Source organism: Danio aesculapii, chromosome 22 (genome assembly GCF_903798145.1).
Source record: "Danio aesculapii chromosome 22, fDanAes4.1, whole genome shotgun sequence".
NCBI classification, from domain to species: domain Eukaryota; kingdom Metazoa; phylum Chordata; class Actinopteri; order Cypriniformes; family Danionidae; genus Danio; species Danio aesculapii.
Genome location: NC_079456.1, coordinates 2,421,208 through 2,448,963, shown reverse-complemented (window position 1 = coordinate 2,448,963; position 27,756 = coordinate 2,421,208). Strand labels below are relative to the sequence as shown.

The 27,756-nt window shown below is 38.3% G+C and overlaps 3 protein-coding genes, 1 long non-coding RNA gene and 1 pseudogene across 5 annotated transcripts; 1 reads left to right on the top strand and 4 right to left on the bottom strand.

The window, feature by feature from the left end:
* Positions 1-27,756, bottom strand: part of LOC130215687 (gastrula zinc finger protein XlCGF7.1-like) — a 359,478-nt pseudogene that overhangs the window by 222,291 nt on the left and 109,431 nt on the right.
* LOC130215680 (gastrula zinc finger protein XlCGF17.1-like) lies at positions 1,074-4,682 on the bottom strand. Its single transcript, XM_056447517.1, has 2 exons — positions 4,568-4,682; positions 1,074-2,984 (listed from the first exon to the last, which is right to left on the bottom strand). The coding sequence occupies exons 1-2, from the start codon at positions 4,620-4,622 to the stop codon at positions 1,924-1,926; spliced, it is 1,116 nt and encodes a 371-aa protein (XP_056303492.1). The 5' UTR covers positions 4,623-4,682; the 3' UTR covers positions 1,074-1,923.
* On the bottom strand, positions 8,482-11,840 carry LOC130215671 (zinc finger protein 420-like). Its single transcript, XM_056447511.1, has 2 exons — positions 11,734-11,840; positions 8,482-11,373 (listed from the first exon to the last, which is right to left on the bottom strand). The coding sequence occupies exons 1-2, from the start codon at positions 11,786-11,788 to the stop codon at positions 9,893-9,895; spliced, it is 1,536 nt and encodes a 511-aa protein (XP_056303486.1). The 5' UTR covers positions 11,789-11,840; the 3' UTR covers positions 8,482-9,892.
* On the bottom strand, positions 13,198-21,227 carry LOC130215667 (zinc finger protein 665-like). Its single transcript, XM_056447509.1, has 2 exons — positions 21,099-21,227; positions 13,198-18,130 (listed from the first exon to the last, which is right to left on the bottom strand). The coding sequence occupies exons 1-2, from the start codon at positions 21,151-21,153 to the stop codon at positions 16,566-16,568; spliced, it is 1,620 nt and encodes a 539-aa protein (XP_056303484.1). The 5' UTR covers positions 21,154-21,227; the 3' UTR covers positions 13,198-16,565.
* LOC130215690 (uncharacterized) lies at positions 22,097-27,155 on the top strand. 2 transcript variants are annotated; one of them, XR_008835732.1, is made up of 5 exons: positions 22,097-22,304; positions 23,216-23,269; positions 23,782-23,849; positions 24,881-24,968; positions 26,546-27,155. It is a non-coding gene; the product is annotated as an uncharacterized LOC130215690 (long non-coding RNA). The 2 variants fall into 2 exon arrangements; XR_008835731.1 differs by lacking the exons at positions 22,097-22,304; positions 23,216-23,269 and having other exon boundaries at positions 23,681-23,849.

Below are 27,756 nucleotides of genomic sequence, written 5' to 3'. Positions count from 1 at the left end.
ATTTATATTAGCAGCTTTGAGCGGCAGGCGAGCGGCTGGCAGCAGGTGTTGGCAACACTAGGAGGCTCTGGGCACTGTGGGTTGCTTTCGGGCCTAGCTCCTCCTGCGTCTTTAATGACACTGTATACCAGGGATCACCAAACTCATTCCTGGAGGGCCGGTGTCCTGCAGATTTTAGCTCCAACTCTAATCAAACACACCTGAATAAACTAATCAAGGTCTTACTAGGTATACTTGAAACACCCAGGCAGGCGTGTTGAGGCAAGTTGGAGCTATTCCATGCAGGTCACCGGACCTCCAGGAACAAGATTGGTGAGCCCTGCTGTATCACAATAATTAATATTTTTACAGTACTGTGACGGTTGGGTTTAGGGTTGGGGTGGGGCGGTGCTTAATTTGTGTATTGTGAAGTCCCAAACAGATCGGGGTAACGGATCTGGCATGTTACCCAAGGATGTAGACGTGTCGCGCACGAAAGTGTGGGTGGTGGGTGGGGTAGCCGGGTAGCCGGATGTGTCGCGGATGTAAGTTAAGAGCCGGGGTGGGGGGTTGATTGCCGCGAACGAAAGTGAAGAGGGTTGGGGAGTCATGGACAAAAGTGCAAGTGAACAGCGGATGGGGAGGAGGGTGGTTAAGGAGGGGGATCGGTAAAATGAGGTGCTGGATCCGGCGTATTCTGGCACAAATTAAGCCCTGGGGTGGGGGTAGGCAATAAAAAATACAATTTATCGGGTAATTTAATAGATAACATAAATAATACTCGGTATAACGTTAAATAAATACAATAAATGGAAAATTAAACAATTCTCGTTAACTTCTGGCCGCAACCATATCTAATCTAACAACAATTGATGCACTGTACTGTCGTTGTTCCATTGTCAAATATGCTGTTTTTTTAGCAAGGCAACCCAGGGTGCTGAAACATAATTGGCTAAACTGGCATTGGGCGGATTAAAAGAAGCAAAACAAAGAAAGACGTTTTGGCGTGTAATGCACATTTTCAAAGCAGAACATCTGATTCAGCATTGTTTTTCAGATAAACAAGAATGTTCACTTTTTTTAAATAACTGCAAACATATTATGGTGTTTTTATGCTTTAGAAGAGTCCAAAACGTACATACAGCACCCTTAATAAGCAAAAGTAAAGGCGCATGCTTGATGGCTGACAGGCATATGTCTAAAATAAACGATTCCTGAAGTAACTAAAATTAGTTTTTACTAAAATATAAGATTATGGAATTATTTTTTATAAAACAATGCACAATTAAACAAAACTATTGAAATGAATGACAATCAAAAGAATCATATATCATCTAGTGTACAGCTTTGTTGAAAAGCTCAATAAAAGATCAACAGCCTGAAAATATAGAGATTTACAGGCAGTGAACATTCATATGAGAATTACACAAATAAAACACCTGAATTTAGATGTTGTGCCTAATTATATGAAACTTATCAGGAGACAAAATAATGGACAATAATAAAAGCTTCAGATGATGTTGTTTGGTGAGGAACTCCATCAATGAGCTGATCTGAATCACACAATGAAGCTGATGATAACCTTTAGATCAGGGGTGTCCAAACTCGGTCCTGGAGGGCCGGTGTACTGCAGACTTTAGCTCCAACTTGCCTCAACACACCTGCAAGGATGTTTCTATAAAGCCTAGTAAGAGCTGGATTGGCTAGCCCAGGTGTGTCTGATTGTGGTTGGAACTAAACTGTGCAGGACCCCTGCCCTCCAGGACCGAGTCTGGACATAGATGAAGGCTGTTTAACTGTGAAATCTGGTGTTTGTGAATAGAGTTTTCAGGAAAGGAAATTTCATTGAGGTGTACGACTCTCTCTTAAAGAGCCTGAATAAAACTTCTCCTTTGTATGAACTCTAAGATGTCTCTTCAGCTCTGAAGCCTTAAAAAATGTTGTTTATTCATGACTTTTCCCTCCAGTGTGCATCAGCACATGTCTATTAAGGTGAGCGAACTGTGCGAAACTCTTCCCACACTGAGCACAGGTGTACGGTTTCTCTCCAGTGTGAGTCCTCTCATGTGTTTTCAGGTATCCTGAATCTCTGAATGCTTTGTCGCAGTGTGAACACACGTACGCTTTCACTCCAGTGTGAATCTTCTGGTGTCGTCTCAAGTCTGAAACTCGTTTAAAAGTCTTCCCACACTCAGAGCAGACAAACTCTCTCACACCAGTGTGGATCTTCTGATGGCCATTTAAATGGGACTTAAGTGTAAAACTCTTCCCACACTCTGAACATAAATATGGCCTCTCGTTTGTATGAACTCTAAGATGTTTCTTCAGCTCTGAAGACCTGAAAAATGCTTTGTCGCACTGATCACATTTGTGTGGTCTCTCTCCAGTGTGGACCAGCATGTGTTCCTTGAGGTGTGATAACTGTGTGAAACTCTTCCCACACTGAGTACATGTGAACGGTCTCTCTCCAGTGTGAGTCATTTTGTGAAATTTAAGGAGACTAGCCAGTCTGAATCTCTTGTTGCAGTGTGAACACTCAAAAGGTTTCTCTCCAATGTGAATCCTCTCATGCCGTTTTAAGTATTCAGCTGTAGTAAACGTCTTCTTACACTCAGAGCAGACAAACTTTCTCACAGCAGTGTGGAGCTTCTGATGGTCTTTTAAATGTGTCTGATGTCTAAAACTCTTTCCACATTCTGAACATGAATAAGGCCTTTCGCTTGTATGAACGCTAAGATGTCTCTTCAGCTCTGAAGACCTCAAATACGTTTTGCTGCACTGATCACATTTGTGTGGTCTCTCTCCTGTGTGGATCAGCAGGTGACGCTTGAGATGGCATCTAGAGCTTAAAATCGTTCCACACTGAGTGCAGGTGAAACATTTTTGGGCTGTTGTTTCCATTGAAACATCATCTTCAGTGTTTACGTGAGTTTCTTCTTCACTCTTGACATGATGTTTCTCCTCATCTCCACTCAGTTCTTCACTCTCCTCTTTCACCACCACATCTGAAAATTAATAAGTCACATTTTAAGAGTCTAGTTTTAATAGAGTCAACACTATTGATTCACTGAGTGATACATATATAGTGGTGTAACAGATCATGTTATGGTTTTTGTCACTGATTGGACTATTTTTCGAATCAAACAAAAAGGGGAGGAGACAAATGTCATTCGTTTTCCATTTATTACACAAACAGCACAAGAAACTATTGGTTTTAGCAAACTGAACTTAGAGCCTGTAATTTAATTAACAATAAAATGAAGAAATAATCAGCTGAAAATAAATAAACACTCATAAAACTTCATGTTTCATTGCTAGATGATCATTTATGAATTATTCAGTGGCATATTTTTGATGGCTGGTTGTCGCCACCTACTGGTTAATGTAATTGCTGCCTAAAACTTTCATTTTTGAGCGTCGAGTTAAATATGACAGTGATCTATATTTAATCTATACCATCAAAACTTAAGTGTTTTCATGTAAACTATATACTGTTATCTCAGTACGGCTGTGTTATTTGACTGTTTGTATCTTCATAACGAACTGAAAACACAAATAAACATATGCAAATCACCATCATTTATAGTTGATGTTGCGTGGGTGTTGAGATCCTGATCTTTTAATGATTAATCATGCAGCTTACACTGAATGCATTAATGCAGGCTTAACAAGTATTGACAGAAAACACTTAATAACCTTAGAAACCCACCACATCCTGAATAACCCACCACAACTTCTTCCGTCATCATTATATTTTACAGGAAAGCCCAGTGTTGCCAACTTAGCGACTTTTCAGACCCCCTAGCGACAAATTTTTAAAAAGCGACTAGCAACAAATGTAGCGACTTTGTGTTGCTGGAGATTTTTAAAGACTCTCATGTGTCCATACTGCACCGTCCCTACTCTTCTCAACGAGCAGATGCCATCGGCCCCTCCCCCGCCTCAGAGCACTGACAAGCGGCCTAATCCTTGTACAGCAGTCTCTCTCCCACCTGCAGCCTGAGAGCAGATCACTCCTCTTTGTACCGACAGCAAATGATTTAGCACCAGGAGTGTGAGGTTTTTCCCTTGTACAGTCAAACCGATCTGCTTCTCCTTTATTTTAAATATTTAACTTGACCTTGTTCACAATCACAAATATTTTAGTGAGTTTCGGAACTTGTCTGAGTTTATTACATTCAGCAGTAAATTTAGTTAATTTGACATGCTTTCATAAACCGTAGTGCTAATATAAACACCCCTTTATTAACCATAGGCTCTTAAACAAATAGAAACGGCATAACGAGATGACGTCAGTAATATGCAAACTGACCAATGGCGTAATCAAGCAACATTTAGCGACTTTTTGGCCAGAGCTTAGTGCCTTTTCATTAAAAGCGAGAGGCGATCTCTCTGCAATCGTTACAAATTTAGGATTAATCTACAAGTAAAAAAAATTATTAATCCGCGGGTCATGTGTGTTCTGAACCGTGGGTTGTGATCTGTACACATCACGAATCAACCGTGATCTGTAACACCAATAATTTATATATGTATACCCCCACTGTTATTCAGCCTCATTATTGAAGAGTAATGAATAAACACAAACCTATTAGTTCTTCAGTCTCTTCCTGTTTAATTCTGCAGGGTTCTGGATCACTCATCTTCTCACTGTCCTTCAATAAACTCTGTCTTTGTCTTTCACTGATGGTGGCAGAGCTTCAGGAGAAGAAACAGAGAAATCTGATTTATTTACACTGATTGACGAAATATATCATATTATGATGTCATATTTTGTGATACAATATGTGATTGTGTTAGGTGACGGCAATAAAATTAACTTAAATTTGTAGATCTGACTATTTATGAGGCTCAGACTATAAACACTCATTAAACAAACATTCAAGATCAGCTCATTATAGACAATGTTTGCAGGATGAGCTCATCACTATTGTGAATAATTAAAACATTTTTTGCATGTATATCAGTATATAATTTTATTAAGTATTCACACTTATAAAGTAATCAGATTGTCAGCAATATTTACATTGTATTTATACATATTTATTCCCATTGTGTCCTTTCAGATACTTTATAATATCATTAATTCAAACGCTGATAAACAAACACTTCACTCATATTGTCCTCTCAGAGCTCCTCTCTGCCTGCTGTATTGTTTTGGTCAGCAGACACACAGATAGAGGTAAACTCAATGCAGAAACTAGTCGCAGATTGTCGCTTTAATAAACTGTAAAGTGTGTTTTATTGTTGTGTAAACACGAGAAAAAGCGTCAACGACTCACCTCAGCTCTGAAGACTCGACGCTGAATGAACGCGTACGTGCTGACGTCATCACAGCGAGGCGGGACCAAACAAAAACCTACCAAATTAAAAGCGGACAAGCCTAATTAATCACTAATGTAGACGAAACAACACCTTACTTAGTCATGCGAGGTGAAACTTTTTATTAGCCGCTGAAAACGTTGTTAAAACGTATTTAACAAATTTAAAAAGCAAACATAAGATGTCTAAGCACACGTCTAAAATATACTATTGCTGAAGAGACTAAACTTAGGTATTAATAAAATGTAAGATTCTAAAAATATGTATTTTTAAGTGAACCCAAATTTTAAAAACTAACGAAAAACTAATATATACCATCTCTCATTGAAAACGTACAGCTTTTCTTTGCTGAAAAAGTCGATAAAAGAGTAACACCCTAAAAACAGAATTACAGGATATGAACATTCTAATGAGAATTTAACATTATACAAATAAAACATTTAAATGTCGATACTCTTGCCTGAATATATGAATTGCATCAGGAGGTCAGAGTTGGGTAAGTTACAACAGGAAAATTGTATTTTGATTACATTACTAATTACTTCATGTAAAAAGTAACCAGATTACTAATTACTTTAATTTGAAGTTACTTTTTAAAACATACAAAACAGGCATGTCCAAACTCAGTCCTGGAGGGCCGGTCTTCTGCATAGTTTAGCTTCCAACTTCCTTCAACACACCTGCCTGGAAGTTTCTAGTATACCTAGAAAGAGCTTGATTAGCTGGTTCAGGTGTGTTTAAATGGGGTTGGAACTGAAATATGCAGGGCATCAGCCCTCCAGGACCGAGTTTGGACACCCCTGATATATAATATAATATAAACCTATAATAATAGAAAACAAACTGCAGCTCTTTCAGTAATTTAATATCCACTGAAAAACATTAGAATGGGTTGATCACATCAGCTCGACATATTCACAAGACTTAAAGAGATAGTTCACCCAAAACTTACAATTCTCTCATCATTCACTCGCTCCAAACCTGTTCGTCTTTGTTTTTTAACACAAAAGTCAAAGTCAGCTTTATTGTCAATCCAACCACATGTACAGGACATATAGAGAATTGAAATTACGTTACTCTCTGACCCTAGGTGCATATAACATATAATATTAATACAAGTAGTAGAGTTTTAAGAAATAATTTGCAATAAATACAATTATACATAAAATGTAGTCTAAAAATTTAAGTAAAGAATAAAAATTGGTAAACAATACATTTACATTAAGTGCATATGGTGTAACCCTGCCGGTCCTACGCCACCCAACCCGGGCTGGATTGAAACCGGCGAGCTTCCGCATGGGAGTCGGTTGCTCTACCAAGGAGGCTAAAGACCATGGCCTCTAGTGTCTATCGCTAGAGCACCTTTAGAGGTCAGAGGAGTGAGGTTTACCTGCACAGCACTTACTAGCTGGCCTCCGTTACACTGGCAACGAGTGCAAACCGGAGTTGTGCAGAACAGAAGACAAAAGAAGACATTTAGAAGAAAACTGTATATCTGTAACCACTGACGTCTATAGTATGCAAAAGCACTGCAGTGTTTGGGTGTTCTGTGTTTGTCTGTGTTCTGTGTTTAGTCTAGCGAAATGTGTATATTCCATAGTAAGTAGGAAGCTGATTGGTCAGTTGTTGTTTGGTCAGTGATTTTCACTGGTGTGCCTGGAAAATGTGAGCGCGCGCAATATGCGCTCTGAATATGTGTGCGCAAGCCATGCGCCTCCATTGGAAATAATGAAATTGCGCGTGCAAAAGACACGATATGTGAACAGCCCCATAGGTAGCAATGCATCTCTTCACATTCAGAAGATACCTTCACTCCCAATCCTACACACAAATCCAATTTAGCCTGTTTAGGCCGAGTTGTGCCGTCGTGTTTTTGGGCGTCGATGTCCTCATTGATGACGAGTGATGTTGTAGAATGGTTTCTGTTTAAGTGCTTGAACAAGCTGCTGGTCGAGTTAGGATGCTTTCACACCTGCGGATCGATTCTTTTGTTCTGAAACAGGGATTCAAATTGTTAGATTGTTGCTCTTTGTTGTTGGTGCGGTTCGGTTTCACATGGCAAAGTTTCTAAACGGACCAAAAGAGCTACAACAGGTCACGTGTGAGTAAACTCTCCTCACATTGGTCAGAGTTTCACGGTTTATTTTGCAGAGTCCCGCTCAGCTGTCATGCGACATTATTTTACGATGATGAGCAATAAGACATTATAAGCGAAAAGCTGTGCTTTAATATTGAATGATGACACCCACAGACATAGTTACCAAATATAGATCAGAGAGGTAAGACTTTCTCATACATAGCAGTTGGCTTATGAGTTATAGGCTTTACAGAGAGAAATAACAGATAACCAAGACTGCTGTTCGGTCAGTTTTCCTAAAGGATAAACAGCTCTTGTTAATATTCAATTCAATTCACATTTATTTGTATAGCGCTTATACAATGTAGATTGTGTCAAAGCAGCTTCACATAAAAGGTCATAGTAAATTGGAACAGTGTAGTTCAGTTTTTATTGTTTAAGTTCAGTTCAGTTTAACAGTTAACATACTTTCACTTTCGTATTTGAAATGAAACGCACATTTACCGGTTGGAATGACATCCCGCCTTGCTCATCATTCTCTCTTCATATGACCGTATATATACTTATTACATATCCATGATACACTGTGATATAGCCTGATTTGGATCGTATTGCTTTCTCACTACAATCGATCTGCTCAGGAGTTCGTTTCAATCGAGCCAAGACCACCTCATTCATGCGATCTTGGACCGATTGTTTTGGCGCGGATCCAACCGTGATTACAGTATTAACATATGCCAAACGAACCGTGCTAGCTGGGGAAACACACCAGGTTCTGAAACAAAAGTCGAGGTGTGAAAGCACCCTTAAAAGCAGTGTAAAGTTCTTCAGTGACTGGTCATAGACTGCATTTCACAGCAATATTTTAGTTTTTACGCTCAATATAATCAAAGTGATGTCTGTATTTCCATGTGGAGAAGCAGCCGCTCTCATCAGCAGCCATTTCAGCGCGCGTTCTCCAACAATTTTAAAGTGAATGCTCATTAACTAATGTTGCAGCAGAAAACATGATTTAAAAAAAGCTTTTTTTCTTCTAAAGCAAGGGTCTCAAACTCCTGGCCCACAGGCCATTTACGCCCCCCCCCCCCCCCTCCGGCCCGCAACTGACCTTAAAAATATAATGAGATTCGGCCCCCCAAAACAGGTTTTGAATCACTATCATTGTTGTGCATTTAGTCACGTATGGTTTTGACCCCCACCTATTGGACATTTAAAGGACTGCTCTATTTTATACTGTATTTTAGTTTTACTTTCGTTTTTTTCGTGTGGTTGAGAGTAGCCCACATGCAAATTATTTCTGTGCCTGACTCAAATTAAATGTCCATAAGTGCTCTATTTTTACTAAAGCTCTATTTTTGTAAATATTCAAGGGTCATTTGATTATTATGTTTTATACCGCCTGTATTCAACACTTTTTCATGGCTTTCATGGCTTTTTCATGGCCCTCTTTGTTGTAATTTACAAAGCAGGAAGATATTGAGAAGAATAAGTGCCAGTAATGTAAGTCCATCTATAAGCTGATCTGAATCCAATAATGAAGCTGCTGTCAAAACTTTAGATGATGTTTCTTCATCCTAAAGCTGGTGAAGAGTTTTACACACAAACTGACTGTGTTTGCGTGTCTGAGTAGTCAAAACTCTGTGGTTTCTCTTCAGTCTGAATCCCCTCCTGCAGTTTCAGTTTCAGAGCTTCAATAATAGTCTTCACACACTTTTTAAAAGCGACCTGTAAAACCACACACACCAATCACATGCGGTGTCTCACTCTTGATAAGCTGTGGTGGGTGTTTCCTATCAGGGCGTACTCACACTATGTACAGTTGCCTTGAACTGTACACTTGTTCCCCCTCCCGTCTCCCCCGACGGCCCACACTTACATTGTATTCGGGCCTGAGCACGCTTACGTCATCGATGATGTGCTGTTCAGTAAGAAGCGATCTCGCTCAGCACAGATTTTTTTAGTTTTATCGTTTTAGTCGTTCGCGATGCAGTGGCACGGTCAAATATTTCACCGAACAGATCAGCCACTTTTGACGCTCATAAACAATCATAAAGTCCCCGTGCTGCTGGAATTAGGTTTGCTGAAGGTGCAGCTATTATCCAGTGAGGGGTTTGCGTCTTTAATAATCTACGACAGTTTGCGTTCATTAAACAGTAAGAATGATTAATAAATCCACATGAAACAGTGCCTTAAAAGTCATGTCTCATCTTCAGTTTCAAGCTCAGACGTGCTTTGCACTCACACTATAAGAGTACGGCGCCAAAGCCCAAGTGAACCGCACTCTGCCACTCCTCTTCCAACTGGGCCAGGGCCGGCCAAGTAAACCACGGCCAAGCCCGATTCAGAGCACTCATACTTCTCAAATGATCCAGGAAATGGGCCTTGGCATGGTTCGGATAGCCTAGTGTGAGTGCGCCCTCAGTCTCATGTTGAACGTAGTTGACCAATCACCACAGATTAGCATAATGCAAAAGAAAAACATTACCACTGAGGTGTAAAACTCCCTCTTAAAGATCAAGAATATGGCTTCTCCTTTGTATGAAGTCTAAGATGTCTCTTCAGCTCTGAAACTCTCAAAAATACTTTGCTGCACTGATCACATCTGTGTGTTTTCTCTCCAGTGTGCGTCAGTATGTGTTCAGTAAGAGATGAAGATCGTGCGAAACTCTTCCCACACTGAGTACATGTGAATGGTTTCTCTCCAGTGTGAATCCTCTCATGTGTTTTCAGGTATCCTGAATGTCTGAATGCTTTGTTACAGTGTGAACACACGTACGGTTTCTCTTCAGTGTGGATCATCTGGTGCATTTTCAAGGCTCTAGCTGTAATAAAACTCTTCCCACACTTAAAGCAGACAAACTCTCTCACACCAGCGTGGATCTGCTGATGTTCATTTAAACTTGTCTGTCGTGTAAAACTCTTTCCACACTCTGAACACGAATAAAGCTTCTCCTTTGTATGAACTCTAAGATGGATCTTCAGCTCTGCAGGTCTTAAAAATGTTTTGCTGCAGTGATCACATCTGTGTGTTTTCTCCCCGGTGTGGATCAGCTTGTGTTTTTTCAAGTTTCCTGGATTATTGAATCTCTTGTCGCAGTGTGAACACTTGTACGGTTTCATTCCAGTGTGAATAATCTGGTGTCGTCTCAAGTCCGCAGTTTTCATAAAACGTTTTCCACACTCAGAGCAGACAAACTCTCTCACACCAGTGTGGATCATCTCATGGCCATTTAAATGTGTCTGATGTCTAAAACTCTTTCCACACTCTGAACACGAATAAGGTTTCTCGTTTGTGTGAACTTTAAGATGTCTGTTCAGCTCTGAAGGCCTAAAAAATGTTTTACCGCACTGATCACATCTGTGTGGTCTCTCTCCAGTGTGGACCAGCATGTGTTCCTTGAGGTGTGATAATTGTGTGAAACTCTTCCCACACTGAGTACATGTGAACGGCCTCTCTCCAGTGTGAGTCATTTTGTGAAATTTAAGGAGACTAGCCAGTCTGAATCTCTTGTCGCAGTGTGAACACTCAAAAGGTTTCTCTCCATTGTGAATCATCTGATGCCGTTTCAAGTATTCAGCTGTAGTAAACGTCTTCTTACACTCAAAGCAGACAAACTCTCTCACAGCAGCGTGGATCTGCTGATGTTGTGACAAGCTTTTCTCCTGTCTAAAACCTTTTCCACATTCAGAACATGAATAAGGCTTTTCCGTTGTATGAACTCTGAGATGTTTCTTTAGATCTGAAGGCCACGAAAACGTTTTGCTGCACTGATCACATCTGTGTGGTCTCTCTCCAGTGTGGATCATCATGTGAAGCTCGAGAGTCTGTTTGCGGCTGTAACTCTTTCCACACTGAGTGCAGGTGAAACCTTTCACAGCTGTTCTTTCTATCGAAAAACTATCTTCAGTCTCTGACTGAGTTTCTTCTTCACTCTTGAAATGATGTTTCTCCTCATCTTCACTCAGTTCTTCACTCTCCTCCTTCACCATCACATCTGAAAATAAAGTAAACAAGTTTTTTAAGAGGCTAGTTTTTATCTGAACTTTTTTGTCATAATCATGTGATTAGCATGGAAGTATCTTGTGCATGTTACCAATTAAACTGAACATGCTTATAAACTAGAAAATCAAGACACTGAGAAACAACAGTATCTGAACACACCGACACTCATCAGTCACTGAAGGAGAAAACTCAAGCTTATTCACAGAGACCTGGAGATTGGTCAGTTTCACTGCGGTCAGTGAGTGTCCAGTTTTCCCCAGTTATGATCAATGCAGCAGCGAAGACGAATGTCGGATTAACAACCTCACTGTTGTTCAGCCTCATTATTGAAGAGTAATGAATAAACACAAACCTATTAGTTCTTCAGTCTCTTCCTGTTTAATTCTGCAGGGTTCTGGATCACTCATCTTCTCACTGTCCTTCAATAAACTCTGTCTTTGTCTTTCACTGATGGCGGCAGAGCTTCAGGAGAAGAAACAAGAGAAATCTGATTCATTTACACTGATTGAGGAAATAAACACATTATGATGTTATATTTTGTGATACAATATGTGATTATGTGATTTGCTGAAGTCAGGTGACGCCAATAACATTAATTAATATTTCTAGATCTGAATATTAATGAGCCTCAGACTATAAACACTCATTAAACAGCAGCAGATCAGCTCAGTTTACACAGTGTTTGCAGGATGAGTTCATCACTATAGTAATTAATTAAAAGACTGTATTCATATCAGTATACAGTTTAAGTATTCACACCATTAAAGTAATCAGATTGTCAGCAGTCGCGCGTCTGTACAGAAACTGAGAAATCAGAAAAACCGTTGGAAAATAAAGAGCGCCAAAACTATTTAATGTCTCTGCATCAAACTTCATACACATTTATTCCCTTCATTTGCCTTCAGATACTTTATAATATCATTAATACAAACGCTGATTAAAAAACTCAAACACATTCACTCATATTGTCCTCTCAGAGCTCCTCTCTGCCTGCTGTATTGTTTTGGTCAGCAGACACACAGATAGAGGTGAACTCAATGCAGAAACTAGTCGCAGATTGTCGCTTTAATAAACTGTAAAGTGTGTTTTATTGTTGTGTAAACACGAGAAAAAGCGTCAACGACTCACCTCAGCTCTGAAGACTCGACGCTGAATGAACGCGTAAGTGCTGACGTCATCACGGCGAAGCGGGAGCAACGGTGAATTAACAGAAACTCGCCAAATTAAAAGCTGACATGCCAAAACAATCACCAATGTAGACGAAGCAACACCTTACTTAATCATGCGAAGAGAAACTTTTTATTAGCCGCTGAAAACGTTACAATGCTTTTAAGCAATTTAAAAAGCAAACATAATGGGCATTCATGGCTGACATGTCCAAAATATACCATTCCTGAAGTAACAAAAATTTGTTCTTAATAAAATATAAGATTCTAAAATATATATTTTTAAATGAACCAAAATAAAAAAAAAAAATATGAAAAAATGAAAGTATCATATCATCTCTCATTGAAAGTGTAGTTTTTCTTTGTTGAAAAAGTCGATAAAAGAGTAACACCCTAAAAACAGAATTACAGGCCATGAACACTCGAATGAGAATTTAACATTATACAAATAAAACATTTAAATTTCAATACTTTTGCTTAATTATACAAGTTGTATCAGAAGGCCAGAGTTGGGTAAGTTACTACTGGAAAACTGTAATCTAGTTACATTACTTATTCCTTAATGTAAAAAGTAATCTGATTACTAATTACTTTACTTTGAAGTTCCGCTTAAAACATATCAAATATACCTATAAAAATACAAAACAAACTGCAGCTCTTTCAGTAATTTAATATCCACTGAAAAACATTACAATGGGTTGATCACATCAGCTCGACATATTCACAAGACCTAAAGAGATGGATTACCCAAAACTTACAATTCTCTCATCATTCACTCGCTCCAAACCTGTTCGTCTTTTTTAACACAAAAGAAGACATTTAGAAGAAAACTGTATACCTGTGAACAGGGCTTGACATTACCTTTTTTGATCACCAGCCAGTGTGGCTAGTAATTTTCCAACATCACTAGCCACTCGCCATTTTCACTAGCCACAATTTTGTTGTTGGGAAAATATATTTAATATGCATAAATATGACTTTGACATGCTAAAATGACTTGATTTAGATTTTGAGGAACGTCCACGTGCTTCCTATGTTGTGTATGAGCTTGCACAGTGAGCATGAGCAAATGGGTTATGGTTTCATAGTGTTGTTTTACAATTAGTTTTTATTTCACACCACTTTTCAGAGCTCAAAGGATTTACCAAATTTATCTCCACGCTAAATATAAATAATTATTTCTTAGCCACAAATTTGAAATGTGTCAAAACAAGCAAAATATAACTGTAGACTATACTTTATTTATTTTTATACATTTCTTAAAAAAAAAACAGTTGACTCCAGTTAACTACACATACATGGGAAGTTAATATCCTGTATCCTGTTCAAATAATGGTTAAAGCGAAAGCAACCGGTGCTGCTTACAAAAAGACCAATCTGGAGCTCTTGAAAGCAGCAGGACTGTGGGTGCATGAGCAAAACTTTTTGTCTAGCCTATTTGAAAGAGAACAGATCACACTAGTTGTGTTTCCAGGCACGGTTGTTTCAAGCAAGGAAACGGGAGCGCGCACATGTTTTAAACAGTCGCTTTTGGCGTGAGTGATTATCCTCTCATTCGGTATTCAACCGGCTTTCTTTTGCAGTTATATTCGTCAGACATGCAGCTTCACGATTCTACAATTGCATTTGCATTTGCACAAACATTGGGTCATCTTTATTGTCGAACCCTGCTTTTAAGAAAACTACAATTTAAAAATTATTTTCAATCAACCTGCCAAAGTGGCTAGTGGAGGTGGCTGTTTAACCCGCCACAGCTAAAATCAACCCGCATTTGGCGGGTGTTAATGTAAAGCCCTGCCTGTACGCATTAACATCCATCATATGCAAAAGCACTGCAGTGTTCGGTTGTTCTGTGTTTGTCTGAGGTATTTAGTCTAGTGAAATGTGTATATTCCATACAACGCATCTTTACAATGCGAGCGCGAGCAATATGCGCTCCGAATATGTGTGCGCAAGCCATGCGCCTCTATTAGAAATAATGACTTGCGCATGCAAAAGACGTGATATGTGAACAACCCCATAAGCAGCTAAGCTTCTCTTCACATTCAGAAGATACCTTCACTCCCGATCCTGGACAAAAATCCAATTTAGCCTGTTTAGGCAGAGTTGGGCTGCCTTGTTTTTGGGCGCCGGTGTCCTCCTTGGTGAAAGTATTGTTGTTGAATGCTTTCTGTTCAAGTGCTTGAACAAGCTGCTGGTCCAGTTAAAAGCAGTGTAAAGTTCTTTAGTGACTGGTTATAGACTGCATTTCACAGCAATATTTTAGTTTTTACGCTCAATGAAATCAAAGTGATGTCTGTATTTCATCTTGGAAAAGCAGCCTCTCTCGTCAGCAGCCATTTCAGCGTGCGTTCTCCAACAATTAAAAAATTTGCATGCTCATTAACTGATGTTGCAGCAGAAAACGTGATTTAAAAGAAGCTTTTTTTCTTCTAAAGCAAGGGTCTCAAATGTCCAGCCCCTGCCGCACAACTGACGTTAAAAAATATATACTAAGATTCGGCCCCCCCAAAACATGTTTTGAATCACTATCATTGTTGTGCCTATAGCCACTTGTGGTTTTGACCCCCACCTATTGGACGTTTACAGTACTGCACTATATTATGCTATATTTTAGTTTTACTTTCGTTTTTTCGTGTGGTTGAGAGTAACCCACATGCAGATTATTTCTGTGCCTGACTTAAATCAAATGTCCATAAGTGCTCTATTTTTACTAAAGCTCTATTTTTGTAAATATTCAAGGGTCATTTGATTATTATCAGTTTTACACCGCCTGTATTCAACACTTTTTCATGGCTTACACATTACGCTGGTGGTGTAACAAATATGCTTTTCTGCTAATATTCAATTCAAACGGTCTCATTTAATAGATTGTCCTCCTTTGCATAAAAAACTATGTATATTTTACTACTGGTTAAATTGAAAATGTTAAAGTAAATGTGAATATATACGTAATTTTATTGCCAGTAAAGTCAGTAAAGTTACCCAAACTGTTTCTGCAGTTCTTACGCTACCTGTTGAACTTTTGGTAAAGCAACAATTGGTTGGGACAGAATAATAATTATAATTATCATTATTATGAATATTTAAATGTCAAAATGCTAATTTAAACAGCCACAGATATATTTCAGAAGTGGTGTGAAGCTAAAAACATGCTGATATTTGTGATTTGTGACAGGCAATGCTTGAATTATAAACATCAGTTCTGTTATAATAAGATGCACCAATTACGTCACTTTTTTTCTTATGCTTGAATGTTAAAACGGCTCTTATACGAATTGTCAGAATGCCCCCCCACCAATTTGAGTTTGAGACCCCCGTTCTAAAGTCTATATTTGTAATGTAAGCAACGCAATTACACAGACTTTAGTAACTGTAATCAAATCACACACATTTAAAATGTAACTCATTACATTACTGCGTCCCCCCAAAATGTCATTAGAATACAGTAACTCATTACTGTGGGACGCCGTACACCCAACTCTGCAGGAGGCAAAATGGCAGACGATGACAATAATAAAAGCTTCAGATAATGTTGTTTGGTGAGGAACTCCATCTATAAGCTGATCTGAATCCCACAATGAAGCTGCTGTCAAAACTTTAGATGATGTTTCTTCATCCTAAAGCTGGTGAAGACTTTTACACAAACTGATTGTGTTTGCGTGTCTGAGTAGACTAGACGAGTGGCCAAAGCTCTACGGTTTCTCTTCAGTCTGAATCCTCTCCTGCAGTTTCAGTCTTGAGCTTCAATAATAGCCTTCACACACTTAATGCACAGACACAGATCTTCTGAGATGCTCAGTTTAAAAGCCGACCTGTAAGACTCCACACGCTGATCACATCTGTGCTCTCTTACTCTTGATAAGCTGTGGTGGGCGTTTCCTATCAGTCTCATGTTGAATGCAGTCGACCAATCACAACAGACTGGGTTATCAGACCAATAACCCGAGATTAGCATCATGCAAAAGAAGGGTTTGGAAAAAATGCATCCCTGAGGTGTAAAACTCTCTCTCAAAGATCAAGAATATGGCTTCACCTGTGTATGAAGTCTAAGATGTCTCTTCAGCTCTGAAGTCCTCAAAAACGTTTTACCGCATTGATCACATTTGTGTGTTTTCTCTCCAGTGTGAATCAGCATGTGTTCAGTAAGGGTTGATGATCGTGCGAAACTCTTCCCACACTGAGTACATGTGTACGGTTTCTCTCCTGTGTGACTCCTCTCATGTGTTTTCAGGTATCCTAAATGTCTGAATGTTTTGTTGCAGTGTGAACACACGTACGGTTTCTCTTCAGTGTGAATCATCTGATGTCGTCTCAAGTCGGCAGCTTTCATAAAACTCTTCCCACACTCAGAACAGACAAACTCTCTCACACCAGTGTGGATCTTCTGATGGTCTTTTAAATGTGATTTCTGTGTAAAACTCTTCCCACACTCAGAGCATGAATAAGGTTTCTCGTTTGTGTGAACTCTAAGATGTCTCTTCAGCTGTGAAGACCTAAAAAATGTATTGCCACAGTGATCACATTTGTGAAGCTTTTCTCCAGTGTGGATCTTCATGTGTTCATTAAGGTGCGATATTTGTGTGAAACCTTTCCCACACTGAGTACATGTGAACGGTTTCTCTCCACTGTGGATCATTTTGTGATATTTAAGGGTACCAGCCAGTCTGAATCTCTTGTTGCAGTGTGAACACTCAAAAGGTTTCTCTCCAATGTGAATCTTCTGATGCTGTTTCAAGTATTCAGCTGTAGTAAACGTCTTCTCACACTCAAAGCAGACAAACTCTCTCACACCAGTGTGGATTTTCTGATGTTGTGATAAACTTTTCTGTCGTCTAAAACTCTTTCCACACTCAGAGCATGAATAAGGCCTCTCTTTTGTATGAACTCTAAGATGTTTCCTTAGATCTAAAGGTCTCAAAAATGTTTTGCCGCACTGATCACATTTGTATTTTTTCTCTCCAATGTGAATCATCTTGTGTGAATTCAGGTTTCCTGAATGACTGAATCTCTTGTTGCAGTGTGAACACTCATAAGGTTTCTCTCCATTGTGAATCCTCTGGTGCCGTTTCAAGTATTCAGCTGTAGTATACGTCTTCTTACACTCAAAGCAGACATGCTCTTTTACACCAGCGTGGATTTTCTTATGTTGTGATAAATCTGTCTGTCGTGTAAAACTCCTTCCACACTCAGAACATGAATAAGGCTTCTCTGTTGTATGAAGTCTACGATGTTTCTTTAGATCTGAAGGCCTCAAAAATGTTTTGCTGCACTGATCACATCTATGTGTTTTCTCTCCAGTGTGGATCAGCATGTGTGAATTCAGGTTTCCTGGATGATTGAATCTCATGTCGCAGTGTGAACACTTGAATGGTTTCTCTCCAGTGTGGATCATCATGTGAAGCTTGAGAGTTTGTTTGCGGCTGTAACTCTTTCCACACTGAGTGCAGGTGAAACCTTTCACAGCTGTTCTTTCCACTGAAAAACTATCTTCAGTCTCTGACTGAGTTTCTTCTTCACTCTTGACATGATGTTTCTCCTCATCTTCACTCAGTTCTTCACTCTCCTCCTTCACCATCACACCTGAAAATTAATAAGTCACATGTTAAGAGTCTAGTTTTTATCCGTACAGTCAGATAGGTCATGGACGAAAGTGTGGACTGGCGCGGATGCCACCTTCACTATTCAGCCACCCTAGGCGGCCGCTTAGGTCGTCTCTATGGACGTGAGATTGTGCACGGCATGCAGTATTTAGGTCAATATGAAGGGTCGTAGGTGCTTGTTTCTATGATCCACAGGGATTGTTGCATGGCTTTCCCTGTGATGCCACAACTAAGCTGTGTGTATGTAACACACATTTTTGTGAAGAGATCTGTAGAATGCTGGACTTTGCTTTTCATTAGTTGAGTTTGTTACCATTCCGACTGAATGTGTGTCATTGCTATTAATTGAGGTTATGGTTCAGAATAGAGTAGTAAGCTGGTGTTTACCTGCATTGCTTTAATGATTCTCTACATTGAGTTCACACATATACTCTGGACATACCTGTCAACCCTCCTGATTTTTCTGGGATTCTCCCGTATTTTACAATTCTATCCCGCTATCATCCTGTAAAGGTATTTTCCCGTATTTCTCCAGAATTTTCAGTCTTGCTCTGAAAGGTGGCATTAAACATTAAAGAGCCGAGCCTCCATAAACGCAACCCATACCGCCGAACCACCAGGGGCCGCCACTTGCTCTTAAATGTGAGTCTGTTCTGTGCTTTCGCTTTGTTTAGGCATGAAAACATTTTGAAATAAATATAAAAACGGCAGGATTCCCTTTCCTTTTCATTACAGGTGCCGTATCCCCTTCATATGCAATCTTCAAAACAGTCATATAGCGGTGCGTGACTGTCAGCTGATGCGCTCATAGGGATAAATAGATGCGGTTTCCCAAACGGACTCTGTACACGCGATTTGAAGCGGAGTGAAAGTCTGGGTTTTGGGTGCGATTGAACAGAAATACAAATAATTAATAATAATAATAATATCTAAAGATGTCGATGTTGGCGGGGTTTTTTCGAACACAACTAATTTCATCCTAAATGAGCATAAAAAGTTAGTAAAGCAATCGAAAGCTTTCATTAAAACATTAGATGTGTGCATTTTAAACTGACACCTGTTATTCAATCAAAGGGAAAAAATCTAAATAAATAAGAGATTCTTAGATAGCTCTTTAATCAAAATGTGTAAGTTATACAGTGAAGAAACGGCTAATGAGATTTGATAACTTGATTTTATTTATTTATATTAGCTAATTTTAATAAGCTGAACTGTTTGCTAATGTATTAGCTGCTAATGTATACTGTTTATTTTTTCTTTTGTAAATAATAATAAAACATATAACTGACCGTTTAACAGTTTAATCACAATGAAACAGCTCCAAATGAACATATTTAGTAATTTGGGGATTTTTTTAAAGGGGGGTCGGGGGAATCCTTTATTATTGTGGGCATATCCCTTATTTTCACATCCCATTGTTGACAGGTATGAATCTGGACAAGGAACTGCTGATAAGCCATAGTGGGCGTTTCCTATCCGTCTTTCATTGAAAGCAACCAATCACAACATACTTGGTCATTGAACCGAAATACCCCAGATTAGTGTGACGCTAAGAAGGGGTTTGGAAAAAAGGAAACACTGAACAAATCATATGGGCGTCGTTGGGATTATTAGGTAAAAATAAATGCATATTATTAGACAAAAGTTTTTTAGAGCTTGCATACATATCAGTCTGTTGGAGACCCCAAAACCAAAATATGACCTTTTATAATGCATAATAAGGGCTCTTTAACATCTAATGAAAGTAAGTATTGATGTGAGTGGAGATTACATGCACAGTCAATGCAAATGCAACAGCACGAATGATGCAGAATATGCGATGCATTTGCATCGAACGCACCGAAGTTGTTTCAATCATGTCTTGCGCTCAAGATATTGAACTCAAATTCTCAAGCAGTGAAAACATCCCGCGAGTAATCAAGAAAGAGTGACGTGGTGCTTCGTATTTGTTGTGAAGTCCACACTGTGTTCACATGCTCAACAGAAATGACTGTGATTGGCCGTGAAGATCATTGGTTCACCAAACTCTCACCACTGTTTACTGAGTGTAACCACAGATACAGGGACACTGGAGTGTTTTAAAGCCGCGATTCATCAGCGGATCGCTCATATGTCAGTTTATAGACAAACCAGCTGATCAACATGACTTTAAAATACTCCGGTGTCCATGTATCTGTGTTTATCCTGACAATATAATATTCAATACAATTTACAAATATTGAAGAAATGCAGCAAAATTACAGCCGGTCTCCCTGTGTTTCTTCTTGACTTGCTATGTTACTTTACTACGATACACATGCACTCTGATTATTTGATGAATAATCGATCAGAGCGTTTTCTTCAGCAGATGTTGATTCAAGATACTGATTTGGGCCAATGAGTTCAGACATGAACCCGACGAGAGGGGAAATGTGAACAACACCAAACACACTAGCCAGACTAACGCTGACCAATGAAGCCCAAAGGCCGACCACTGGCTTGGTGTGTCCCAGCCCTAATTTGTATGACCAATGCACTGCCAACATATACAGAACTCAGGTGTCACACAAGAGCAATAAAATGACATTACATTAAAAGTCCGCTATCATCATTTTAAGGACGAAAATTTGGTGAATTTATTATCTGGTGAGAGTTTATAGATTCTAGAGAGGAAATTGGTTTTCGGTTTTAGACTACAGTCTGTGTTAAATTTGTTCATGCAGGAATGATTGAAAAACTAATTTTCTATGCTTTAAGAAGAGATCTTATAATCATGTCTTGGAGTTCATTTGGAAGTTTTGGGCTTAATGATGATGAACATGTGGAAAATAACCTCAGGGCTCTGTCTATTTATAGTAGGTGTCCAGTTTTTTCCAGTTATGATCAATACAGAAGCGAAAACGAATGTCAGATTTACAACCTCACTGTTATTCAGCCTCATTATTGAAGAGTAATGAATAAACACAAACCTATTAGTTCTTCAGTCTCTTCCTGTTTAACTCTGCAGGGTTCTGGATCACTCATCTTCTCACTGTCCTTCAATAAACTCTGTCTTTGTCTTTCACTGAGGGCGGCAGAGCTTCAGGAGAATAAACAAGAGAAATCTGATTCCTTTACACTGATTGAAAAAGAAAAACACATTATGATGTTATATCTTGTGATACAATATGTGATTTGATCAAGTCAGGTGACTCCATTAACATTAACTTGCATCTAAAAATCTGAATATTGATGAGCTTCAGACTATAAACACTCAAGCTCATCACTCACATCAATCCCATTGTCTCCCTTCAGATATTGCTCATACAAACGCTGATAAACTCAAACACAATAACAAAGTAAAACTCAAATACTCAGATATGTTGTGAAATTACAAATAAAAACATAGAAAAACCCAAACTGAGCTCATATTGTCCTCTCTGAGCTCCTCTCTGCCTGCTGTATTGTTTTGGTCAGCAGACACACAGATAGAGGTGAACTCAATGCAGAAACTAGTCGCAGATTGTCGCTTTAATAAACTGTAAAGTGTGTTTTATTGTTGTGTAAACACGAGAAAAAGCGTCAACGACTCACCTCAGCTCTGAAGACTCGACGCTGAATGAACGCGTCAGCGCTGACGTCATCACGGCGAAGCGGGAGCAACGGTGAAGCAACAAAACCCCGCCAAATTAAAAGCTGACAAGCCAAAACAATCGCTAATGTAGACATGAAAACACTTTACTCAATCGTGTGAGGTGAAACTTTTATATAAAGCACTTAAAACGTTGTTAAAATGCATTTAACAAATTTAAAAAGCAAACCTAATAGGCAAATGCTTCATGGTTGGATCATTCTAAAATAAACTATTGCTGATGTAACTAAAATTTGTTTTCAATAAAATGTAAGAATGCGAAATTGTTTTTTAAAGACACCGAATTTTAAAAAATTAAAAAGTCCCTGATAGCAAAAGACTCCAGGGCGGATCCGCCCTCAAGTCGCCAGCTCCGCTATGCTGTCAGAATCAGTTTGGCTATTCGGAAACAATATGCCCCGCCTCCGAACGGCGGACTGTCAGTTCGTGGGCTCGCAACAGACCCTGGGCGGATGCGTTGATCTAACGCGCCCATTTCAACGGTCGCGGTCACAGAGTGTAGTCGCCAGAGTGAAGCAGCAGGAGCCCGCAGATCGGAAAAACGGTAAATATGTTTTATCTGTGCACTCATGTAATAATTATTGCTTTGTTTGATATTTTTTTTTATCCTGAAATGATTGATATTTCAAAATTACGCCAAGATAAGCTAAAGTTAGCTGTTCATTTGTATTTAGCATATCGCTACATTTGAGTAACATTAAAAATAGCTTTGGTAAATAACTTTGAGTAACGTTAAAGCTATTAGGACGGGATTTATTAGTGTGGGGGAGATTGAATAACCTATGTGGTTTTTAATGCAGTAGTGAGCGCCTATTTTATCGTAATTTATCACCCCTTTCCTGCAAAATAGCGAGACAAGGCCTAACGCAGGGCTATTCAATTGGCGGCGCGCGGGCCGAATTTATAACTTACACCAAGGCTAACACGCACACGCACTGGTTTAATTATAATATCTATTATAGTTGCCTCCCTAATTGTTACGCAGTTTAAAAGACAACATAAGAATGTGTCTGAATGTAGAATAATCCCACTTATACACTGCTTTTGTTGTGCTTTAAAATAAAATATTTGAATATGTTTGTTAAAAAAGCATATTGTACAATGCACTGATATTATTTAGTTTTAAAATACAACATATTAACATTTTAATGTAGAAAAAGCCAACGTGAGTGTCTTAAGGAGCTGAAATACAGCATATGAGCTCTTATGCTGTTGTTTCATCATTCATATTGCAAGTCATATCTCTCCGGCCCCTAGTTGGGATGCTTTTCATGAACTGGTCCCCTTGACAAACTAATTGAATAGCCCTGGCCTAACGTTTAGGCCTGAAGTTACTTTTTACACCCACCTCCATTTAGTTTGAGACTAGTTTTGTCTATATTTGGACAAATATATTCTATTAGATAATTATTTCAAATGATATTTGTGTTTCTCTCTCTCTCTGTTTGTGTGCAGCTTACAGTTCATCCAAGTGCCTTGGAGGCCATTTCACCTTTTTCAACCATTTGGGTAATGTAAGATTAAAACAGTTTTGAAAGACAGCTATTTTGTTAAATAATGGCAATGGTATATATTACAACTTTTAACATGTAATGTGCAATTGAAAAAGATTCATTCCAATATTTTAGTTTAGAAAACCCACTTTTATCACAATACTTTGGATATTGTACAGGATACTAGTTTGAGTTTATTTTGGTTTATGCTTACATTTTTACATTTATGCTTCTCCCCATGTTATGTTTTACATAATTCTTTCTTATACTAAATCATAACAAGATGCTGTGTGTGTTCTGTTGCAGCTTATTTTAGTTTATGCCTATATTTTTACATGTATGCTGCTCCTCCCTATGTTGCGTTCCAGATCATTGTTTTATATCATAATAAAGTCATATTAAGATACTCTGTGTGTGGTTGTGTGTGTGTGTGTGTCTGTGTGTCTGTGTGTCTGTGTGTGTGTGTGTGTGTGTGTGTGTGTGTGTGTGTGTGTGTGTGTGTGTGTGTGTGTGTGTTTTCTGTTGCAGCTTACAGTTCGTTCAAGTGCTGCCAATTTCTTGGGGGCCATTTCACCTTTATCAACCATTTGAGTAATGTAAGTTTTGAAAGACAGCTATTTTGTTAAATAATGGCAATGGTATATACTACAACTTTCAACATGTAATAAATGTGCAATTGAAAAAGATTCAATCAAATATTTTGAGTTTAGAAAACCCACTTTTAATCACAATTCTTTGGTTCTGGTATAGGATACTAGTTTGAGTTTATTTTGGTTTATGCTTACATTTTTACATGCTTTTTAGGCCTGTCACAATAATCAATACTTGATTTATCGCACAACACATGACCTCAATAATCTTTGATGATGCAATATATATCGCCCATACATAAAAACAATTCTAACAACATTTTAGCTGATTGTGCAACATCTCTATCTTTACTCGAGGTGTCAGTGTCAGTATGGTTAAAAAAACACTATAGTATTTACCATAAATTACTATAGTATATTTTTATGCGGGTGTCTGACAGCTGAAAATAGATCTGCTAGTAGCAGATATCGCAGCCTCTGTTACTTTTTACCTTGCACTTCTTTAACATTTATTATTTATTTGTTTACGATATGTTTTCACATTCTGGTTCCAATGAATCATTATTAAACTGTTAAAATGACTAATTAAATCAAACATTCTAAAGAATAAAATATTAATTGTTTTTTGAAAGAGTGTACTTGCATTATGCATAAATATATGTATGTGCGTGTGTGTGTGTGTGTATTTATGTGTGTGTGTGTATGTAATTGTTTTGTTATTGTCATATAATAAGTGGCTTAAAATAATCTTCAATTGACAAAATAAGTATCGCAATATATTTTGGTGCAATACATCGTACAACAAAAAATAAATATCGTGACAGGCCTAATGCTTCTCCCCATGTTATGTTTTACATCATTATTTTTTTATACTAAATCATTGCAAGATGCTGTGTGTGTTCTGTTGCAGCTTATTTCGGTTTAAGCCTAAATTTTTACATATATGCTGCTCCTCCCTATGTAATGTTTCAAATCATTATTTCATATCATACAAAATCATATTAAGATACTGTGTGCATGTGTGTTTTCTGTTGCAGCTTACAGTTAATTCAGGTGTTGCCAGTCTGTTGGACCATTTCAGAATTGTTGTTGGAGTCATCTTACTATTTCAACTGCTAGAGTAAAGTAAGTTTTAATAGTTTTAAGTCTAAAGAGACAAGTTTTGGTTCTTTTCCATAACTCACTGGTTGTAATCTGTTTTGTGTTCCTGTAAAATTTCTTTTAGATGAAATGAATAGGAAAACTGCTCTTGTCTCTAGCTCTGCCTTAAGTAGGAGGACACATATAGATGTAGTTAAACGACTTTAACAAATTAGTGATGGCTGCACAAATTTGACTGACTTTCAGATGACAACAGAGAGGGACATTTTAGAATTTTTTACAGTGTTTTACTGTTAAAAGTTTTTTTTTTGAATGTCAGTCTTAGGAGTGAAAAAACACATACTGTGTTAATAGGGTATATGCAGAGCTAGTGTTTAATAAACTTCCGGTGAACGGTTTATGTGACTTTTTTCCATTTTATACGGTTCCTTTTACAGCATCGATGTTGCAATGAATTAAAATACAATCAGTTAAATAGACTTTGTCATTCATTTAGTTGCTCAAGCGTAAAATGAGACCAAAAAAAGAAAACAGACGCTGATTAAACGTGCTGATTTTGTAATGGCATACAGTTCACTGGAAGCACTTAGCCCAAGTTACTGACAAATTAAAATCCTTTAGCATACTTCTGCATATACCCTATTGTTAAAATGGTCTTCTAGTCAATCAGAAAGTCACATTGCTATGTCTGTAATGAATAACCTGTGCTGTAAATTGAGCAGTTTTAGGTTTACTGTCAAATAAACGCAAATAGCTGTAGCTACAGTATCAAATTAAGGCCCTTAAAAGGTATTTAAAAGTCTTAATCACATTTTTACGAGGTCTAAAATTTTGTTTAAACGTTGTCCAAAGTGTTTGACTCCAAAAAGGCATAAATATACAGTTGAAGTCAGAATTATTCGCCCCCTTAGAATTTTTTTTTCTTGTTTAAATATTTCCCAAATGATGTTTAGCAGAGCAAAGAAATTTTCACAGTATGTCTGATAATATTTGTTCTTCTGGACAAAGTCTTGTTTGTTTTATTTCAGCTAGAATAAAAGCAGTTTTTACTTTTTTAGGACCAATTTAGGGTCAAAATTATTAGCCCCTTTAAGCCATTTTTTCCCCGTCAGTCTATAGAACAAACCATCGTTATACAATAACTTGCCTAATTACCCTAACCTGCCTAGTTAACCTAATTAACCTAGTTAAGCTTTTAAATGTCACTTTAAGCTGTATAGAAGTGTCTTGAAAAATATCTAGTCAAATATTATTTACTGTCATCATGGCAAAGATAAAAGAAATCAGTTATTAGAAATGAGTTATTAAAACTATTATGTTTACAGATGTGTTAAAAAAAAATCTGCTTTCCGTTAAACAGAAATTGGGGGGAAAAATGTGTATTTTTGAGACTGTTCTGGCAGAAGCAGGCAACTCGTACCTTTCAGCCAATCAAGTGAGAGCTGTTTTCAATGTCACAGTCCCTTTGCATTGAACTTTGAGTGTCTTACATTCAGAGATGTTGTTTATGTTCACACAGCTACATTACACATCAACTAAAGTTTACAATATCATATCATAGTGGACCACCCCTTTAAAGAATATCTGCTTGTATGTTACAGGTGCTGTGAGAAAGAACCATGTCTCCCATGCCGCCACTGATGATTCATCTATTCATTCATTTTCTTTTCGGCTTAGTCTCTTTATTAATCCGCGGTCGCCACAGCGGAATGAACCACCAACTTATCCAGCATATGTTTTACACAGCGGATGCCCTTCCAGCTACAACCCATCTCTGGGAAACATCCATACACACTCATAAACTACGGACAATTTAGCCTACCCAATTCACCTGTAATGCATGTGTTTGGACTGTGGGGGAAACCAGAGCACCCGGAGCAAACCCACACAAACATGTGGAAAACATGTACCCTCCACACAGAAATGCCAACTGACCCAGCCGGGGCTCGAACCAGCGACTGGTGAGACGACAGCACTACCTACGTCTTGCTGTGAGACGACAGCACTACCTACTGCGTCGCCGCCACTAATGATGTCATTGTTTAACATGTGATACGATGGTTCAACCTGGTAGCAGACAGGGGAAGCTCAAGGAGTTGCCCCACTGTCAGTACCTTGACTCAACAGTGAACTCTTTGAAATGGTCATTTAAAATAGTACCATTCTGTTCAGCAAAGTCTATAATTAATTCTGCTTTTAAGTTCCTTTTACTCTTTTTCATGTAGTAAAATGCTTTTATGAAGTAAAACAGTTAACGGTACAATTTTTTCATTGTGTTTTATTTGTTCTGTTCAGTGTATACATAGTACAACTTTGATAATAGGTCATTACTGACATATTTACCCTATTTAATTATTTATTTTTATAGTTTTTTGTGATTGGCTAAAAGAATTTATTTAGATTTAGACGTTTTGAGTGATTAAGACAGACATTTTAAATATCAAGTTTTTATTGTCTAATGTTCTATAGATTTTAGATATTTCTTTAGGTAGTTTTGCCCAGATTAGTTTTGAATTAGGAAACTCAAGGTATCAGCATCAAATTATCTACTAATGAACGGGTCTGGATCAGATCCGGATAAGCTACTTCATCAATGAGTCCGGGTCCAGATCGGATCCGGGCCGGATGAGCTAGTCTATCAGCGGGTCTGGATCGGATCCGAGCCGGATGAGCTAGTGTATCAACGGGTCCGGATCGGATCCGAGCCGGATGAGCTACTCTATCAACGGGTCCGGATCGGATCCGGGCCGGATAAACAGCTTTATTAGCGGATACGGGTAAGGTCTGAAACGGGTCCGGATCGGATCCGGAA